Source organism: Littorina saxatilis, linkage group LG4 (genome assembly GCF_037325665.1).
Source record: "Littorina saxatilis isolate snail1 linkage group LG4, US_GU_Lsax_2.0, whole genome shotgun sequence".
Classification (NCBI taxonomy): Eukaryota; Metazoa; Mollusca; class Gastropoda; order Littorinimorpha; family Littorinidae; genus Littorina; species Littorina saxatilis.
The window spans coordinates 24719242-24734552 of record NC_090248.1 but is presented as its reverse complement, the minus strand read 5'-3'; the positions used below and the strand labels follow the sequence as shown (position 1 = coordinate 24734552).

Here is a 15311-nt window from a genome sequence, read left to right as displayed (position 1 = left end):
ACATCATCTTTTCCCATCTTACGCTAATTACTTACCAGGACAATAATAAAAATTCATTTGTCACAAATTTGCAGTCTTCAACTCCTTGACAGAAAATCATTCAAACTTGGCAATTTTCTAAATGGATACATGCAGAAAGCTGCACTATCCCTTTAACTTATAAGAGTCTGCACAGTACTGATTTGAGATGCCCAGTCTTGTGTTTGAATTCCTTATTATCAATTTTGTCTGTGGAAATGTTTTGTGAAAGAGTTTTTCCAGCATTGTATGGAGGTTAAATGTATGTGCTCTGTTGAACAGACATGTCTGTCTGCATCTTGAACACGCGGCCAGTACCGTGTAACTGGCCTTGAGACCGATCGATTCAAGGGGGGCAATCTCAGTCATCTGAAAGAGGGAAATCCAAACGCAATCCGCCTTGTTCGATTTTATGGGCTTGGACGATAGAGAAAAATAAGAAAAGCAAAAGCTGGAGTCCAGTCTGGACGAAACTGCTATCAAGAACGCAGAATTGATTTTTTCTGAGTTTTTATTTTAGCCGTAAGCGCCATTTCTCATTTCGAATTTCTCATAACTGCTGGCGGCTGCAGTGAAACCAACAAAGGGGCCTCACTCTGGAAGAGTTTCCTGCTCCGATAAACATGGCGCTTACGGCTAAAAAAAACTCAGAAAAAATCAATTCTGCGTTCTTGATAGCAGTTTCGTCCAGACTGGACTCCAGCTTTTGCTTTTCTTATTTTTCTCTATCGTCCAAGCCCATAAAATCGAACAAGGCGGATTGCGTTTGGATTTCCCTCTTTCAGATGACTGAGATTGCCCCCCTTGAATCGATCGGTCTCAAGGCCAGTTACACGGTACTGGCCGCGTGTTCAAGATGGTCTGTCTGCAGCTATCTCTGTGCTTGCCTCTATACATGTACTTGTACATGTATAGATTTTTCAATACATTCTGTGCATGCCTCTGTACTTGTACAGATTTTTCAATGCATTCTGTTCAACTGCGTTACTTTGTTTGTTTGTTTGTTTGTTTGTTTGCTTAACGCCCAGCCGACCACGAAGGGCCATATCAGGGCGGTGCTGCTTTGACATATAACGTGCGCCACACACAAGACAGAAGTCGCAGCACAGGCTTCATGTCTCACCCAGTCACATTATTCTGACACCGGACCAACCAGTCCTAGCACTAACCCCATAATGCCAGACGCCAGGCGGAGCAGCCACTAGATTGCCAATTTTAAAGTCTTAGGTATGACCCGGCCGGGGTTCGAACCCACGACCTCCCGATCACGGGGCGGACGCCTTACCACTAGGCCAATCGTGCCGGTCCGTTACTTTGTAGGCGCAAGAATATGTTCTTTGAAATGTTCTCAAGCTATTAAAAGTCACACACATGCAGGCACACACATACACACACACAAAGACAGAAACATTTTTAATCATTTTTATCCTCAGTTGTTTTACCATAGTAAGTCAATGTTAGCTGGTGCAATGGCAAATGTATCGTACCTTACACACGAAACGTTTGTTCATCAAATGAAATAAAATCAACAAGAGATGAGTGAGTGGCAAAGCAGCTGACGTTCAGACTTCATTGTGACACTGGTCTCTCATTCTGTACACAAAAAAATGATGAGCAGAGAAAGAATTATACAGCATTGCACACCACAGTGCATGTCCTTAATCGGTGCGGTATCTCACTACCTTGCGCAGAAGGAGGTGCATCTTTGTACACGTACATAGACATGCCGCTTGGACAAGACAAATGTAACATGACAAGACAAAACGTAACAAATGCGACGTAACGAGACATGCCATGAGCGCGTTTTCTTTCAGAAGAACTTCCACTATCGCCTTTCGCAGAAGGAGGTGCATCTTTGTACATGTACATAACCATGCCGCTCGGACAAGACAAATGTAACATGACAAGACAAATCGTAACAAATGCGACGTAACGAGACATGTCATGAGAGCATTTTCTTCCAGAAGAACTTCCACTATTGCCTTTCCAAAGGTAGCCATGAGAAACAGAATCAAAAAGCATGAAGATGAATGCACAAGGATTGTAATACTTGGTAATGCCCACAAACAAGACACACCACTTGTTCTACACAGACAGGTAAACTGGGACAACATCTAAGTGCTACACCATGAAAGACATTTCAAAGCTCAACCTACGCCTGATTGTTGTACTTGTTGATCAAATCCTGTACATCAAGAGTTATATGAGCACACACATTTTCTGCTGACTGCGACAGATGTTACAGGACTGAAAGCCAAACAAATACAGCAAAAGATGTTCACATCAAATTGCGTTGATAATCAACTGTCAAAAATGTAAGCAAAGACCAAAAGGTGAGAAAAAGTGCTTTGAGTTTGTTTTAATGACATGGACTTAACATTTGGCTTTCATTTTTGTGTTGAACAGGCAGCTCTTCAGCCAGTGTTCAGAGCAGTCTAAGCTAAAAATGATAAATCCTGTACAGGTCCACTTTACAGGTACAATTGGTTCACAGTGATATAAATAATGCATGCATTAAAAGACAAAGGAATGATATACTTGCTCCCTTAGAGAAATCCTATGGAAAAAAAGTGTAGTCATTCACAACTGAAGCAGAACTGTGGCAGCAAGGATATAACCACAAGAAAAACAGACATTATATTTATAATAAGAAATTTCCACAAACTTGAAGGAATGCATGATTGTCTTCAATCACCAATAACACTTTGTTTATTTCATGCTTTATAATGAGATGTCTGCTCAAATTCACAAATTCTCTAAAATATCATCATGTTCTTAACCTTTCACACACAACACTGCATGTTTCGTAAAGTCAGTTCTGTTTCTATTTGCTTTGCGCTTTTAAGATGGAACAAAGTTCAGTACACTTTTGAACAACATAGCCCTACACAGATGAATGTCCCTGAAAAGTTTTCATTAGAACAAAAACACAGCCAACACTTACCAATAGTTACCAAAACATAAGCAGACTGCATTAAGGAAAATGTACATGACATCAACATGACAGAAGAAAGTTATCAAGACAGAGAGGTCAAAGAACAGCATGGATATTTAAAAGGAACTACCGTACTTTCCGGGTCATAAGGCGCGACTTTTTTCCTCGAGTTTGACCCCTGCGTCTTGTATAACGAAGCGCCTAATCCGTGTATGAAATACGAAAAAAATCAAAGAGACCGCCTGAGTACCAGTCAAACAACTTGTGATAATGCATGTTTCAGCTACTAGGTACTACCCTGGCCAAGTTTCCTCTCAAGACATCAAAGAGACCGCCCCATAGGTTAAACTCGTCACTGACCCCGGTGCAGGAAGTGTTTCCTCTCTCAGATCTATGACAGGGGAACCACCTCTCATAGCAAAAACTGGGTCATTGACCCCTGGGAAGAAGGTCAGTGTCTAAACAAGGCAACCCAGCTATCACAATGGACCTGCCTTTGATCTCGCCGCACACACAGAGCACACAATCATATTTCCACTCTGTATTCTTCCTTTGATGTGCGGCTTATTTTCATTCTTCGACCGTTTGTTACCGGTATACTTTTTTAATTTTGGTGCGCCCTATCGGCCCCCTGCGCCCAATGGGTGACTGGATTACAATTTTGTTTAAAAAGAAGGGGGTGCGCCTTATGCGCTGTAGCGCCTTGTAACCCGGAAAATACGGTACGTGGGAAAGTAGCAAAAGTAACAAAATTATTAATCATTTCTTCACAACACATCCATAGACAGTACACAATTTGGTATTCATAAGACTATTCTAATGATACTACGTAAATATTAACTCGTTAACGTTAACAAGGAAAACATGCAATACAGTTATGTAATTCCTGCAGGACGCTATCACAGCTACCTCAGTTATAACCTCAGTTCTCAGACCACTCTTGAAGTGAGAATTACAGGAGGCAGAAACAGGCATTACAAAAAACAAAAATAAGTCCAGAATTTCATCTAATCAATGTTCTAACCTTTCCCCGATATTCCATTGGAGGTAGCTCACACAAGCTTGCGTTCAAGGTGACTACTTATCTGAACACCGTCAGGCTTTCGGCAACAACCACAAGTGAACAGCAACATTAAACTTCAAGCACAAAAAGGGACACTACAGCTTGGAGATAAAGGACACGATGGAGTAAGAATTGTGAAATGGTCCTGGGAAAATGAAAATAGAGACACGAAAAATTGCAGCACATATAAATTGTTCATGACTTGTTTCTTTCCGCCGAGCCTAATTTCCAGTACTTTCGTCGGTGTGCTTGACTTTCGAGAAGTCAAAGTCCTGGCCCGTTATCCTCTTGTAGGTTTTAACTACGTCATCACAGGTGGTTTCAAAGTGTGTAGTCGCATCGTAGGAATTGGTGATGAACACCTGTAACAGCCACAGAAATTAGGATGAACTGCATGATTCTTGAAAAGTCACAATAACAATGTCTACACACACACACGTCTCTCCTCCACCAAGAAAATCTTTTAGTTACAGTAAATAAAAGCTACTTGCCTTGAACTTTAGAGGCCTCCTTATCCTAATACTATTTTGGACAAGTAACAGGACACTTTTTGTTGTACCTTTTTCTGATTACATGATCAAAATAAACATGTCCCAACAGGCCACCAGCATAGTAGGAACACTTTGGGAGTGACACAAGTGTCCTTTCATTGCAGGAATCACTGTACTTACACGGCACAAGTTTGGCAGAACAGAAAGTGAAACATTATTCTGTCTTTTGAAGACACACACACACACACATGGACACACAAAGGCATGCACACAGACACATACACCTACATACTACCAGCCAAACAACTCCAGTTCACACATTGAGCGACATACCTTGCTGGTTGAACCATCATCTGTTGGCTCCATGAGGTCAGACACTACAACAAATCTGCAAACAAAAAGAGAGGGTAAAAAGTGCTTGCAAGAATGAGTTTCTGAAATACATGTACAGACAACAATCCTGATGACCTGTGACAACAGCCACAATTAAACGAGCAGCATAAAGTATAAGCTTATAACAAAAACCAACAGAGCAAAATACAATAGAAAGTACAGTAAGATTTGAATCCAAGTCAGACATTACTTGACCACTGACATTTACAATCTGATCAACCATGTATCAAACACACATTTCAGATGTAGTAAATGTTTTAACAACTTCACAAAACATAAAAACAGCAGTAGGAAAAAACCTGCAAAGTCTGAAAGATCAACACTTCTGTCTCAATAGAACCCCCTTTTTAAGGTCTTAAAATGGGGGGGGGGGGGGGGGGGGATTCCACTGTATTAGTATTATAAAATATGTCTTTGCTTCACTTTAATCTGAACACTCGTATACAAATCTTTTAAGATGTTTTCTCATGAACCTGCACATGACTGTCTTTCACTCTTTGGTTTTCAGTGAAGACACGCTACAATTTCTGACCACTGCCTAGGTGAAAATCAGACTTACTTTTCTTCAATGGCTCCCAGAAGGTCAAGGCCAGGCTGCAGCTCAGCCTCTGGGTTGCCGGTTTCCACCGTGGTGCTGACTATAGCCAGGTAAAAGCCCTTGGCACACACCTGGTGAGCGTCCGACACCACGCACACGTAGATGTCTGCAACCACCATTGTTCACAGTTAATGACAAACCACACCTAATTCACAAACCAAGACCTCTCTTTTTGATCCTCTCTTCCAAAGTGTCATTTCTGAAGTCAAAAACACAACAAAGTATGAGAAGACGTCATAATGCGAAGAATGGCATAACGTAATTTTTGGGAGAGTGTGTCAACCACGGCACAGGTTATAAAGGAGGACACTGATTGATTCTTGATTTGTTTGGTCCCTCGAACCCCATAGGGTAGGCACTAACTACACAGCAAATTATTTGTACATCATATCCCAATCTTCCTAATAACGTAAGCTATAAGCTATGCACAAACACCCACATACACACACACAGTCTTACCATCTTTCCTTTTGATCTGTCCTTGTGGAAGGATGATTTGAACAGACGCTGCATCCTTGGTGTTATTCACTGGGTGATTCAGGATGCAGATGGCACGCACAACCTGTACGCCAAAATATAACAGGTCTTATCACACTCTCAAGCCTTTTTTTTGGCTCACGTAAGTGTAGCCAATGCGATCGTAACTTTGTCTGTCTGTGCGTGTGTATGTCTGTGGTAGAAACTTTAACATTTGACTAAACACTGAAATACTCATTTTACCTGGTTATTATTCAAGCAACAGCTTCAAAGTATTGAAGCAATAATCAACATTTCGTCGGCACGTATGTAGTTATGTATCCAAAGAAAACGGGTGGTGGGGGGTTTTGGGGGGGTAAAAACAGGTGACTGGTTTGTGTCGTGTTTGGTATGTAGACCAGGTCAGGGGTCAAGGTTAGGTCAGATCGCGTGAAGGATTGTGGTATAGATACAGTTATCACCGAGCTGCAGTTCGCTGATTCGGAGAAGACGATTTCACATTGTTCGGTTTCGTAGCTTCAGAAAATAGACAAGGAAGATACCAAAGACGATTTCCTACAGGTTAATCTGCACAGCGTGTTTCCAGTGTCTGCGCGAGGAAGCGCTGTCGAAAGCGCAGTGTCGATCTGTCCATCTGGCAGTCGTGTCCCCGGCCGTAAGTAGACTACAGACAGACAGATCTAAATCTAGTGTCTCGCACTCTTGCACCGTGTCACCTATGCTTTCTGTGTGTGTGTATGTGTGACGGAGTGATTGAGTTTGTGTTACTGTTTGTCGATTTCTTACGTGAACCTTGAAGGCTTCGCCTCTTGTCTTTAATATATCTTAACTTCTATTGTTTGAAAATGAAGGTCCCTTTCATAATTTGTACACAAGTTAACCTCAATAAAGTTTAGAAAGATATAGAGTTCACCATGAAAAATTGTGAAACAACATACAATAATACAACGGAAAGTAAGCCACTCCATGCATCACAATGTAAACTTTGCATACCAAAACCTACACTTCATCATGTATTCATAAAGCTTTACTGGCATCTGTGAGCAAAGTCCCAAGAGTGTAATTCAGTGAATTATTCACAATCCCTTGGTCTGAAGTGAAACCATTCTCACCTTGCCGATAACTTTGCACTTCTCTTTGGCATAGGACGGGTCGCAGACAACAGCGTCACACTGAGCCATGACCCCTTCGGCGTCCTTGACCCCAATGGCCTTGCCTGTCTCGTCGTACACGATCTCACAGTTAGGCTTGTCCAGCATGTACGTTCCTCCGTAGATTGCACTTAGCCTGAAAACATATAAACAAGAAGGGCAAAGCCCATACGACTCACATGCTTGACATCAAATAACTAAACCTAGCAATGACATCATACACTAAGAACTGCTTTACACATTTTTCCTACCAAAATACATGTGACCTTGACCCAAGGTCAAGGTCATCCAAGGTCATGCAAAGCTGTTAATTCAAGACATAGGAAGTACAATGGTGCTTATTGGCCCTTTCTACCATGAGATATGGTCACTTTTAGTGGTTCACTACCTTATTTTGGTCACATTTCATAAGGGTCAAAGTGACCTTGACCATATGTGACCAAATGTGTCTCATGATGAAAGCATAACATGTGCCCCACATAATTTTTAAGTTTGAAACAGTTATCTTCCATAGTTCAGGGTCAAGGTCACTTCAAAATATGTATACAATCCAACTTTGAAGAGCTCCTGTGACCTTGACGCAAGGTAAACCAAACTGGTATCAAAAGATGGGGCTTACTTTGCCCTATATATCATATATAGGTGAGGTATTCAATCTCAAAAACTTCAGAGAAAATGGGAAAAATGTGAAAAATAGCTGTTTTTTAGACAACATTTATGGCCCCTGCGACCTTCACCTTGAAGCAAGGTCAAGATGCTATGTATGTTTTTGGGGGCCTTGTCATCATACACCATCTTGCCAAATTTGGTACTGATAGACTGAATAGTGTCCAAGAAATATCCAACGTTAAAGTTTTCCGGCCGGCCGGCCGGACGGACGACTCGGGTGAGTACATAGACTCACTTTTGCTTCGCATGTGAGTCAAAAAGCTTACTCACCAAAAAGTATCGTTAGTACTTTCATGTATAACAAGAAGAGCAAACGCTCGATCGAGTCACTTTCGCAGTTCTGAATATTATATGAGGCATCAGATGGACAGGAAGAAATTGCTATTCACAACACAATGAGTCACGTTCACATAAAATTTGAGCCCGGTCACTTTTATAGTTTCCGAGAAAAGCCCAACGTTAAGTTGTGTGTTGCCGAACAGAAAAGGCTAGTTATCTCCCTTGTTTTTCTGATAACGTTCGTAAAAGGCTACAGATGTAAATACTTTGATGTAAAGAATAATCCTACAAAGTTTCAATCACATCCGATGAACTTTGTCAAAGATATAAAATGTCTAATTTTTCCTTTGACGCTGACCTGTGACCTTGAAAAAGGTCAAAGGTCAACGAAACCATCGTTAAAGTGTAGAGGTCATTGGAGGTCACGACTAAACAAAATATGAGCCCGATCGCTTTGATAGTTTCCGAGAAAAGTCCAACGTTAAGGTGGTGTCTACGGACGGACGGCCGGCCGGCCGGACAGACTAACACTGACCGATTACATAGAGTCACTTTTTCTCAAGTGACTCAATAAAACTTGGTAATTATCATTGATCTCTCTATTGATAGAATGTGCACTGTTGAGGACATGTTGCTGGATTTTCTTCTTCGTTCATGGGCTGAAACTCCCACAAACACTCAGTTTTTTTGCATGAGTGGGTTTTTACGTGTTTGATCGTTTTTACTCGGCCAGCCATACGCCGCTTTCGGGGGAGTTGCTAAATCAATACATAAAACAAAGCTGAGAAAAATAACTACAATTTGCAATAAACATAACCAAGTGAGGAAAAGCGCTTATCCCAAGATCCTAGAAACTAAGGGGCGTAAGTGGTCCAATTATGATGAAAGCTATTTGTTCATTTCAAAGCTTCCGTATTCTCTCAGGTGCCAGGAGAAAATACCATTTGTGATATTTAATCGCAGAAAAACACACTGATTTGTCAAAATTCACTTCTCTCGGTAAAACACTCTTTCATATATCAGTGAACAAGCTGAAGAGAATAGACAACCCTGTTCTGCTTCCTTACCTAGCGAAGCCCTGGGGAAGCTCCCCCAGTCCGTAGAGAGGGTAGAGGTAGGGGGACTTGCCGTAGCGGGCTAGAGAGTCACTGTACAGCCTGCATCGTCGGATCAGGTCCTTGCAGGGCCCCGCCATGTAGCTGTAACCCACATCACATTGACCATAGTTCATACTCTTAACCAACAGTACAAATACTCAAGTGCACACACACACATTCTCTCAAAAAGAAATTTACAAAGCACAGATGACAAATAAAACAAAAGCCCCCAAAAAAAGACGCAACAAAGAAATGCGCTTTGCAATGAACATAATAAAAAGGGGGTACAGTGTACCACTGTGCATCACAATGTCTCTTCTCACTTGTCATTCAGGTAGAGGGCTATAGCATGGCCAGTGAAATCCCTGGTGTTGTCATCCAGACCATGCTTCTCGAACAGTTGAGCAGCAGTCGACTGGTTGGGGTCCATTCCCTTCCAGGTTGAGGGGTCCTCTTCATTGTACTCTTGCACAAACTGCAGGAAGTTACGGAACCGCCTCTTCTCAAAGATGCCCATCAACGCTGTAACAAGAGAGTGTTCTATTGTGGATTTTTGTTATGATTATTTTTGTGAGGCGCTTAGAACTATGTTAGGATTTGCGCCATATAAATACCCTTATTTGTTTTTTATTATTATCATTCAGGCAAAGGACTTGAGAGTGAGGTTGAACCAAGTTTAATTTTAGCCCAAACTCCAGCTTTTGGCAAGCATGGCCACATGCCACCAGCTTTAATTCAACAAAACTTTCAGCCAGTTCAGTTCTTGAATACACACAGAACTCGCTTAAATCATCAACTAATCCAATCTGTCAGAGAAAAAAAAATCATTCAGGATCCCATTCCCAAACAGCAGATTCTTAGTGCACTGTTTCTGTGTTACCATGTTGTTATAAGACAGGTTTGCCAAGAAACAATTGCCCCAAGAAGTCTGAGATAGCACATCTTTGGAGACGTTACATGTAGTGCACAGTATGAAATTACAACAAAGGTACTGGATCCCAAATGTGACAGGAATCTGAATTTCTGTGAAACACTTTTTGAAACTTTTTATGTAGACAACAAAAGTTTACAGAGAGAGAGAGAGAGAGAGAGAGAGAGAGAGAGAGAGAGAGAGAGAGAGAGAGAGAGAGAGAGAGAGAGAGAGAGAGAGAGAGAGAGAGAGAGCAAGAGAGAGAGAGAGAGCAAGAGAGAAAGAGAGAGAGTACTCACATGATCCAAGGGCTTCCCTCTCATCAGCAGGGACCTTGTAGATTTTTTTGTCCTTATCCTTGTAGACATAGCTGCCCTCAACAGACTTGAATTCCAGGTAACGAGTTACACCTGTGTGTACAAGCAATTTTACCAGCTGACCTGGAACAAACAAACAAAAATGTTCAATTAATCTGACCTGCTGCTATCAACCAGATGAAAGAGGTGATGCTAAAATAAAAATACCCCCCCCCCCCCCCCCAAACACCTTCATTATTGAATATTGTTAAGTGTGTTGGCAGGCCGAATACAAGTACACCCCCCCCCCCCCCAAAAAAAAAAGTACTATCATTCATGTATGGTACATTGGTAGGGGGCATCAAACTGTCAGTGTTAATGAAAACAAAGAAAATCAAAAACAACCAGAAGGTCCTGTTTTACCTTTACAAACGGTTGAAAACAAGATCACAAGAAGAATGTGCTTTATCAGTTTATGCCTATTATCCATAACATACTGGAAAGGCCTTTAAAATATTTGCACCAGAAAGGACGGCGGATTTGATTATGGCTATGGGATAGAAAAACATGCACTCCTCTGCTCTGCTGACCCTACGAATGAACACACGTTGTCACTAATTTAAATGAAAAACAAATAAAAAGACACAAAAGCGTAATGTACTCTACCATTCGCCATAAGGAATTTAGGAATCAAGTCAACATTCCAGTCGCGCTCACGCCCATACTCCTTCGTTTTGGGCTTATTGAAGTGGGTGAACACCTAAGAATGAAACATCTGGCATGAACAGCAAGCATTTACAAGAAAAATACATAATTTACCCCACCCCTTCCCATGCATTCAACCAGGAACATGACTCGTCTGTGACTAAATTTGATGTACTAGAACAAGAAGGTATTGTTTCTTTTACTCAGAAAACAGGAGATTAACTTATGCTAAGCACTGATATATAAATCATACATACTGCAAGCAGAACAAGGTGAAGAGAAACTGCCGGACAAAAAACGTAAGTCTTACCAACACCGACAATCCAGAAAAAATTAAGATAAAATTTGAATGCAATTTAAAACTGATCTCCAGAAAAAAAGACCACAGTTCCTTACATTTAACCTATAATAAGTACAAAACCTATGTACCTGCATGTAGCATAAAAGCAATACACAGAATGTTCCTACAAATGCAATGTACAGAGTGGTTCCACAACCAAAGTCCACCCTATTTCCAGAGTATAATTTCAATGTTCAACTTCAAGCTTGTTTCTCAGTTTCAAGTTACATTTATTGAACAATAGGTCGGAGTTTACTGGCAAAGTTTCTGTTGTCAAATCAATAAGCTGTGCCACATACAACAAACTTTTCAGAGCATTTAATGTTTGATATGTTGACTTACATCAACCAAAGGAGTCAAAGAAGCGCTGTCTCCTCCGTAGTACTTGTTCCTGTCCATGTGCAGAACTTTCTTGCCATCCACAGACAGCATTCCACTGAGGATACATTCCTGGTAGACAATACACAGCATTCATGTAACCATACTGTAATGAGTGTACTGTGAACATGCGTGCGTGTAAGACTGGAAAAAGAAGAAAAGAACAGTAACTGATCTGCCATTTGATGTAGCACACTCGTCTTCAAACTCAAGTTTAGTCATGCACTGATAGTGATACAGCACTCAGTCAAAGAGAAAGAGTTCAAAAGTTATTAATAGATCTGCACTGTATTAATGAATGCATACATATTTGAGAATAAGAAAAGTGAAAATATCCCCCTTTGAGAGTGACAACTAACAATAACATCACTGTCACGGAATACATTTTGGACATTCCATTTTAACATGATTTTCATGCTCCAGAATACTGCACAGAGCGATCCAGAAATGAGGTATAAAGAAAACTTCAAGAGGCTGGTTTTCACTGTGTGTGATGTCAATTCCACAGGTCTCGATCGAGAGTACACACCTTCTTGCATGATTAGGGTGGCAAGGAGAGAGAGAGAGAGAGAGTGAGAGCAACCCCGCTACTCCATACTCTTACTCTTAGTCTTAGTTAGTCTGGGAGAAATCTGGATTGCAACTTCCCCGTGACACTGTCCATGATGAATCAAGATCCCAGTTAACTGTATGTAAAACTTGAATACTGATCAATTGGCAATCACAAATCGCCCGAAACACATGTATGTACAATTATGTAATTTTATGCATTGTGAGTAAGTGTGAACAACTGTTATTCACTGACTTATTCATTGGCAATCGAAGTGAGATAGGCCTCGGGCAACAACCCCTAGCTCACATACTTCCCAGCACCGATATTGACATAAATGATAGCCAAGATGCACTACAAAATTCTCAATACTGATATGAAAAACGTCAAACTTATAGGATAATATTAATAATAAATCACTTGAAGTTGAAAGTATATCTCATGAGCTTCAAATGTACATTTTACAAGACAGATTTTGAAAATATTTGAATGAATCAACATGAAGCTGACTGACAACACCCATTTTGTCACTTTATGATGCAGTCAATCAATGTTGATCAGATTGTTGACTCATTGACATCCAAAATCAACAAGCACTACCATATCAGCATCTGCTCTGCTGCTACATGACAGTATGTTTTCTTTTCATAGCAAACAATATTGTATATTTTCTTCAATGTCAGAAACAGCTTTTTTACAAGTCAGTCACATGGTAAATGGGTCGTCTGTCTCTAACGTGTCGGGGGTGCATTGATCAGGAAGAAACCCAAAGCAGACGATGTTGACGACAGACCAACATAAATCGAGTGAATTTTAGCAATACATCGACAGATGGATGGTCACTTCTTGAAAAGAAAATGTTCAAGACAATAATATGCACCTTCAAACCCGTCCCGAGAACGATGACATCGTATTTCTCATCCATGGTTGTTTGTTTCGGTGGTACAACACTCTGTCAAGACTCAGCAACACCCACCAACAGACGCCGGGCACCGACTTCCAAAATGGCCACTTCCTCGGCGTAGGAATACAAGATCTGTAATCATCCGACGTTCATAATGAGATAATGTGCCTTTAAATATCAATGTCAACGACAGTATCAGAGATAAAAAAATCAAAATAGTAAAAACCATACAGCAATGAAACCCAAAGAGTAGAAAAAATGTAAACACCCTCGGATGACAATATGCAAATCAGTTCTAATTTGTTTGCATACGTCATTAGATATCGGACAAAAATGAAAAAGGGAGAAAAAATTCATATAACACTGAAAGTTGAAATAAAGACCAGATATGTATTGACAACAAATACAACACACAGCAACAATTTTTTGAGTGAATAAGTAAATACCCTGCTTCTGTCTCCTATTAACTGCGACACTGTTCATGGCGACTTACTGTCAACAATCAGACAGCAACTGATACCAGTGCCTATTCATAGTTGGAAAGCATGTTTCAGAAGTAGAACTGCTAACATAATCATGGCAGAGAAAAAGGAAAGAGATGTTGCCCAGGGTCGACAACGTTCAAGAGGCTATTCGAGCCAAGCCTTTACAGAGACTCGAGGTAAATAAGTCCAAAATACCGAAGATTCCAGGACCAGCAAAATGGTGTTTACTTCTTCTACTGTTCAGTAACGTTTAGAGGCATTCATCATCTGGTGTGTTCTGTTTTACTACTTTTAGTCGAATGATATAGTACATGTACAAGGCGTTTTTAGTCTATAAACTTCTTTGTCCGCTGAGTGGCGACTTGTTTGGAAATGTGTTGATTTCAGTATATGCATGATGCAGTACTACTAGTTACGCAGAAGGTGTCTAAGTCGACCAAAAGTGGGTGCATTCCCTGTAGGCGCATTTCCTGTATACGGGGAATCCACCCGGGTGAATTTCCTGGAGGAAAGTACGACTATGCTCAATTTTGTGCCAAGCGCGTGATTCATCTCAGCGTTACTTACCTTGTGACATCCAAAATGTGGTTCGACAGGAGGACTTGATAGATTTTCTCATTTCTTCCTTTAAAATTGCAACACTGAATCAACACTCCTTTGGAAAAAAAAAATCAGTATTGGAAAAGGTCAAATTTTACCGATGTCGCTAAGCATCACGTGACTCTCAGCGAGATCGACGACCGGGTGCATACCTGTATACAGTAAAAATGCATACAGGAAGTGCATCAGTATACAGGGATTGCACCCTGTTTTGGTCTGTTGAATCGCATTTCTTGTTTTGGTCAGTCGCTCATGGTATTTCTGCTGACGAGAAACAAACCTACAAAACTTATCTCCATAAACCTTTCTATGGTAAAAAAGAAAGACAATATTTTTGTGTGTGCATGAAACTCAAACAAATCTTTATTGGTCAATAGACGATGTTCGGAAATCACTTTTGCTGCGGAAAAAAAGAGGGCAAACAAACCCGCGTGACAAAATAGGCCAATCACTAGCAAGCGGCGTGTTGCTACACGTTGTCGCGAGCGCGCACATGTAAGACACGCAACTCAATAGTGATTGGCCTATTTTGTCACGCGGGTTTGTTTGCCCTCTTTTTTCCGCAGCAAAAGTGATTTCCGGAATTCGTCTATTTGAAAGCTAATTGTAATTCAAAAACAGAAAATGCGCTAGCGCCGGATTAGGCGCTGACCACAGATTTGAGTAAAATAGACCAGCCTTGTTGGCCAAGAAATACTATCATTTTGTCTTTTTATTGCACAGATGCAGAAACAACAGGTTTGTTCCATCATGTGTTTATGGAGGATAACGGGAGCTGTGTGGATCCTGCTGGCGCCTCTGCCCCGAGACTGCCAGAGTATGTAGCTTTGTTGTTGACCAACGTCTGTTTGTCGCACTTGTCTGCATGTTCTTTCTCTTCAAGTTAAAAGTCTAATGAAGCTATGCATAAGAAACCTCTGAAATTGTGTAAACATGCATAACTGTGCTTATAGTTATACATATTTTTATACA

General features: G+C 40.8%; 2 protein-coding genes across 3 annotated transcripts in view; one reads left to right on the top strand and one right to left on the bottom strand.

The window, feature by feature from the left end:
* Positions 1-1426: 1426 nt before the first annotated feature.
* Positions 1427-13566, bottom strand: LOC138964301 (rab GDP dissociation inhibitor beta-like). Of its 2 annotated transcripts, XM_070336217.1 has the most exons (12): positions 13523-13566; positions 13231-13386; positions 11765-11872; positions 11044-11137; positions 10381-10521; positions 9495-9693; positions 9142-9273; positions 7088-7262; positions 5958-6060; positions 5460-5604; positions 4841-4895; positions 1427-4378 (listed from the first exon to the last, which is right to left on the bottom strand). In XM_070336217.1, exons 2-12 carry the CDS (start codon positions 13273-13275, stop codon positions 4238-4240), a joined length of 1338 nt encoding a protein of 445 aa, XP_070192318.1. In that variant the 5' UTR covers positions 13276-13386; positions 13523-13566; the 3' UTR covers positions 1427-4237. The 2 variants fall into 2 exon arrangements, with proteins under 2 accessions (XP_070192318.1, XP_070192317.1); XM_070336216.1 differs by having other exon boundaries at positions 13231-13532.
* A 157-nt stretch (positions 13567-13723) lies between these two features.
* Positions 13724-15311, top strand: part of LOC138964284 (E3 ubiquitin-protein ligase RNF123-like) — a 44254-nt gene continuing 42666 nt past the window's right edge. The window contains exons 1-2 of the mRNA XM_070336196.1: positions 13724-13915; positions 15063-15156. Of these exons, the coding sequence (XP_070192297.1) occupies positions 13831-13915; positions 15063-15156 (179 nt within the window). The 5' untranslated portion in view covers positions 13724-13830. The remainder of the gene's footprint in view (positions 13916-15062; positions 15157-15311) is intronic.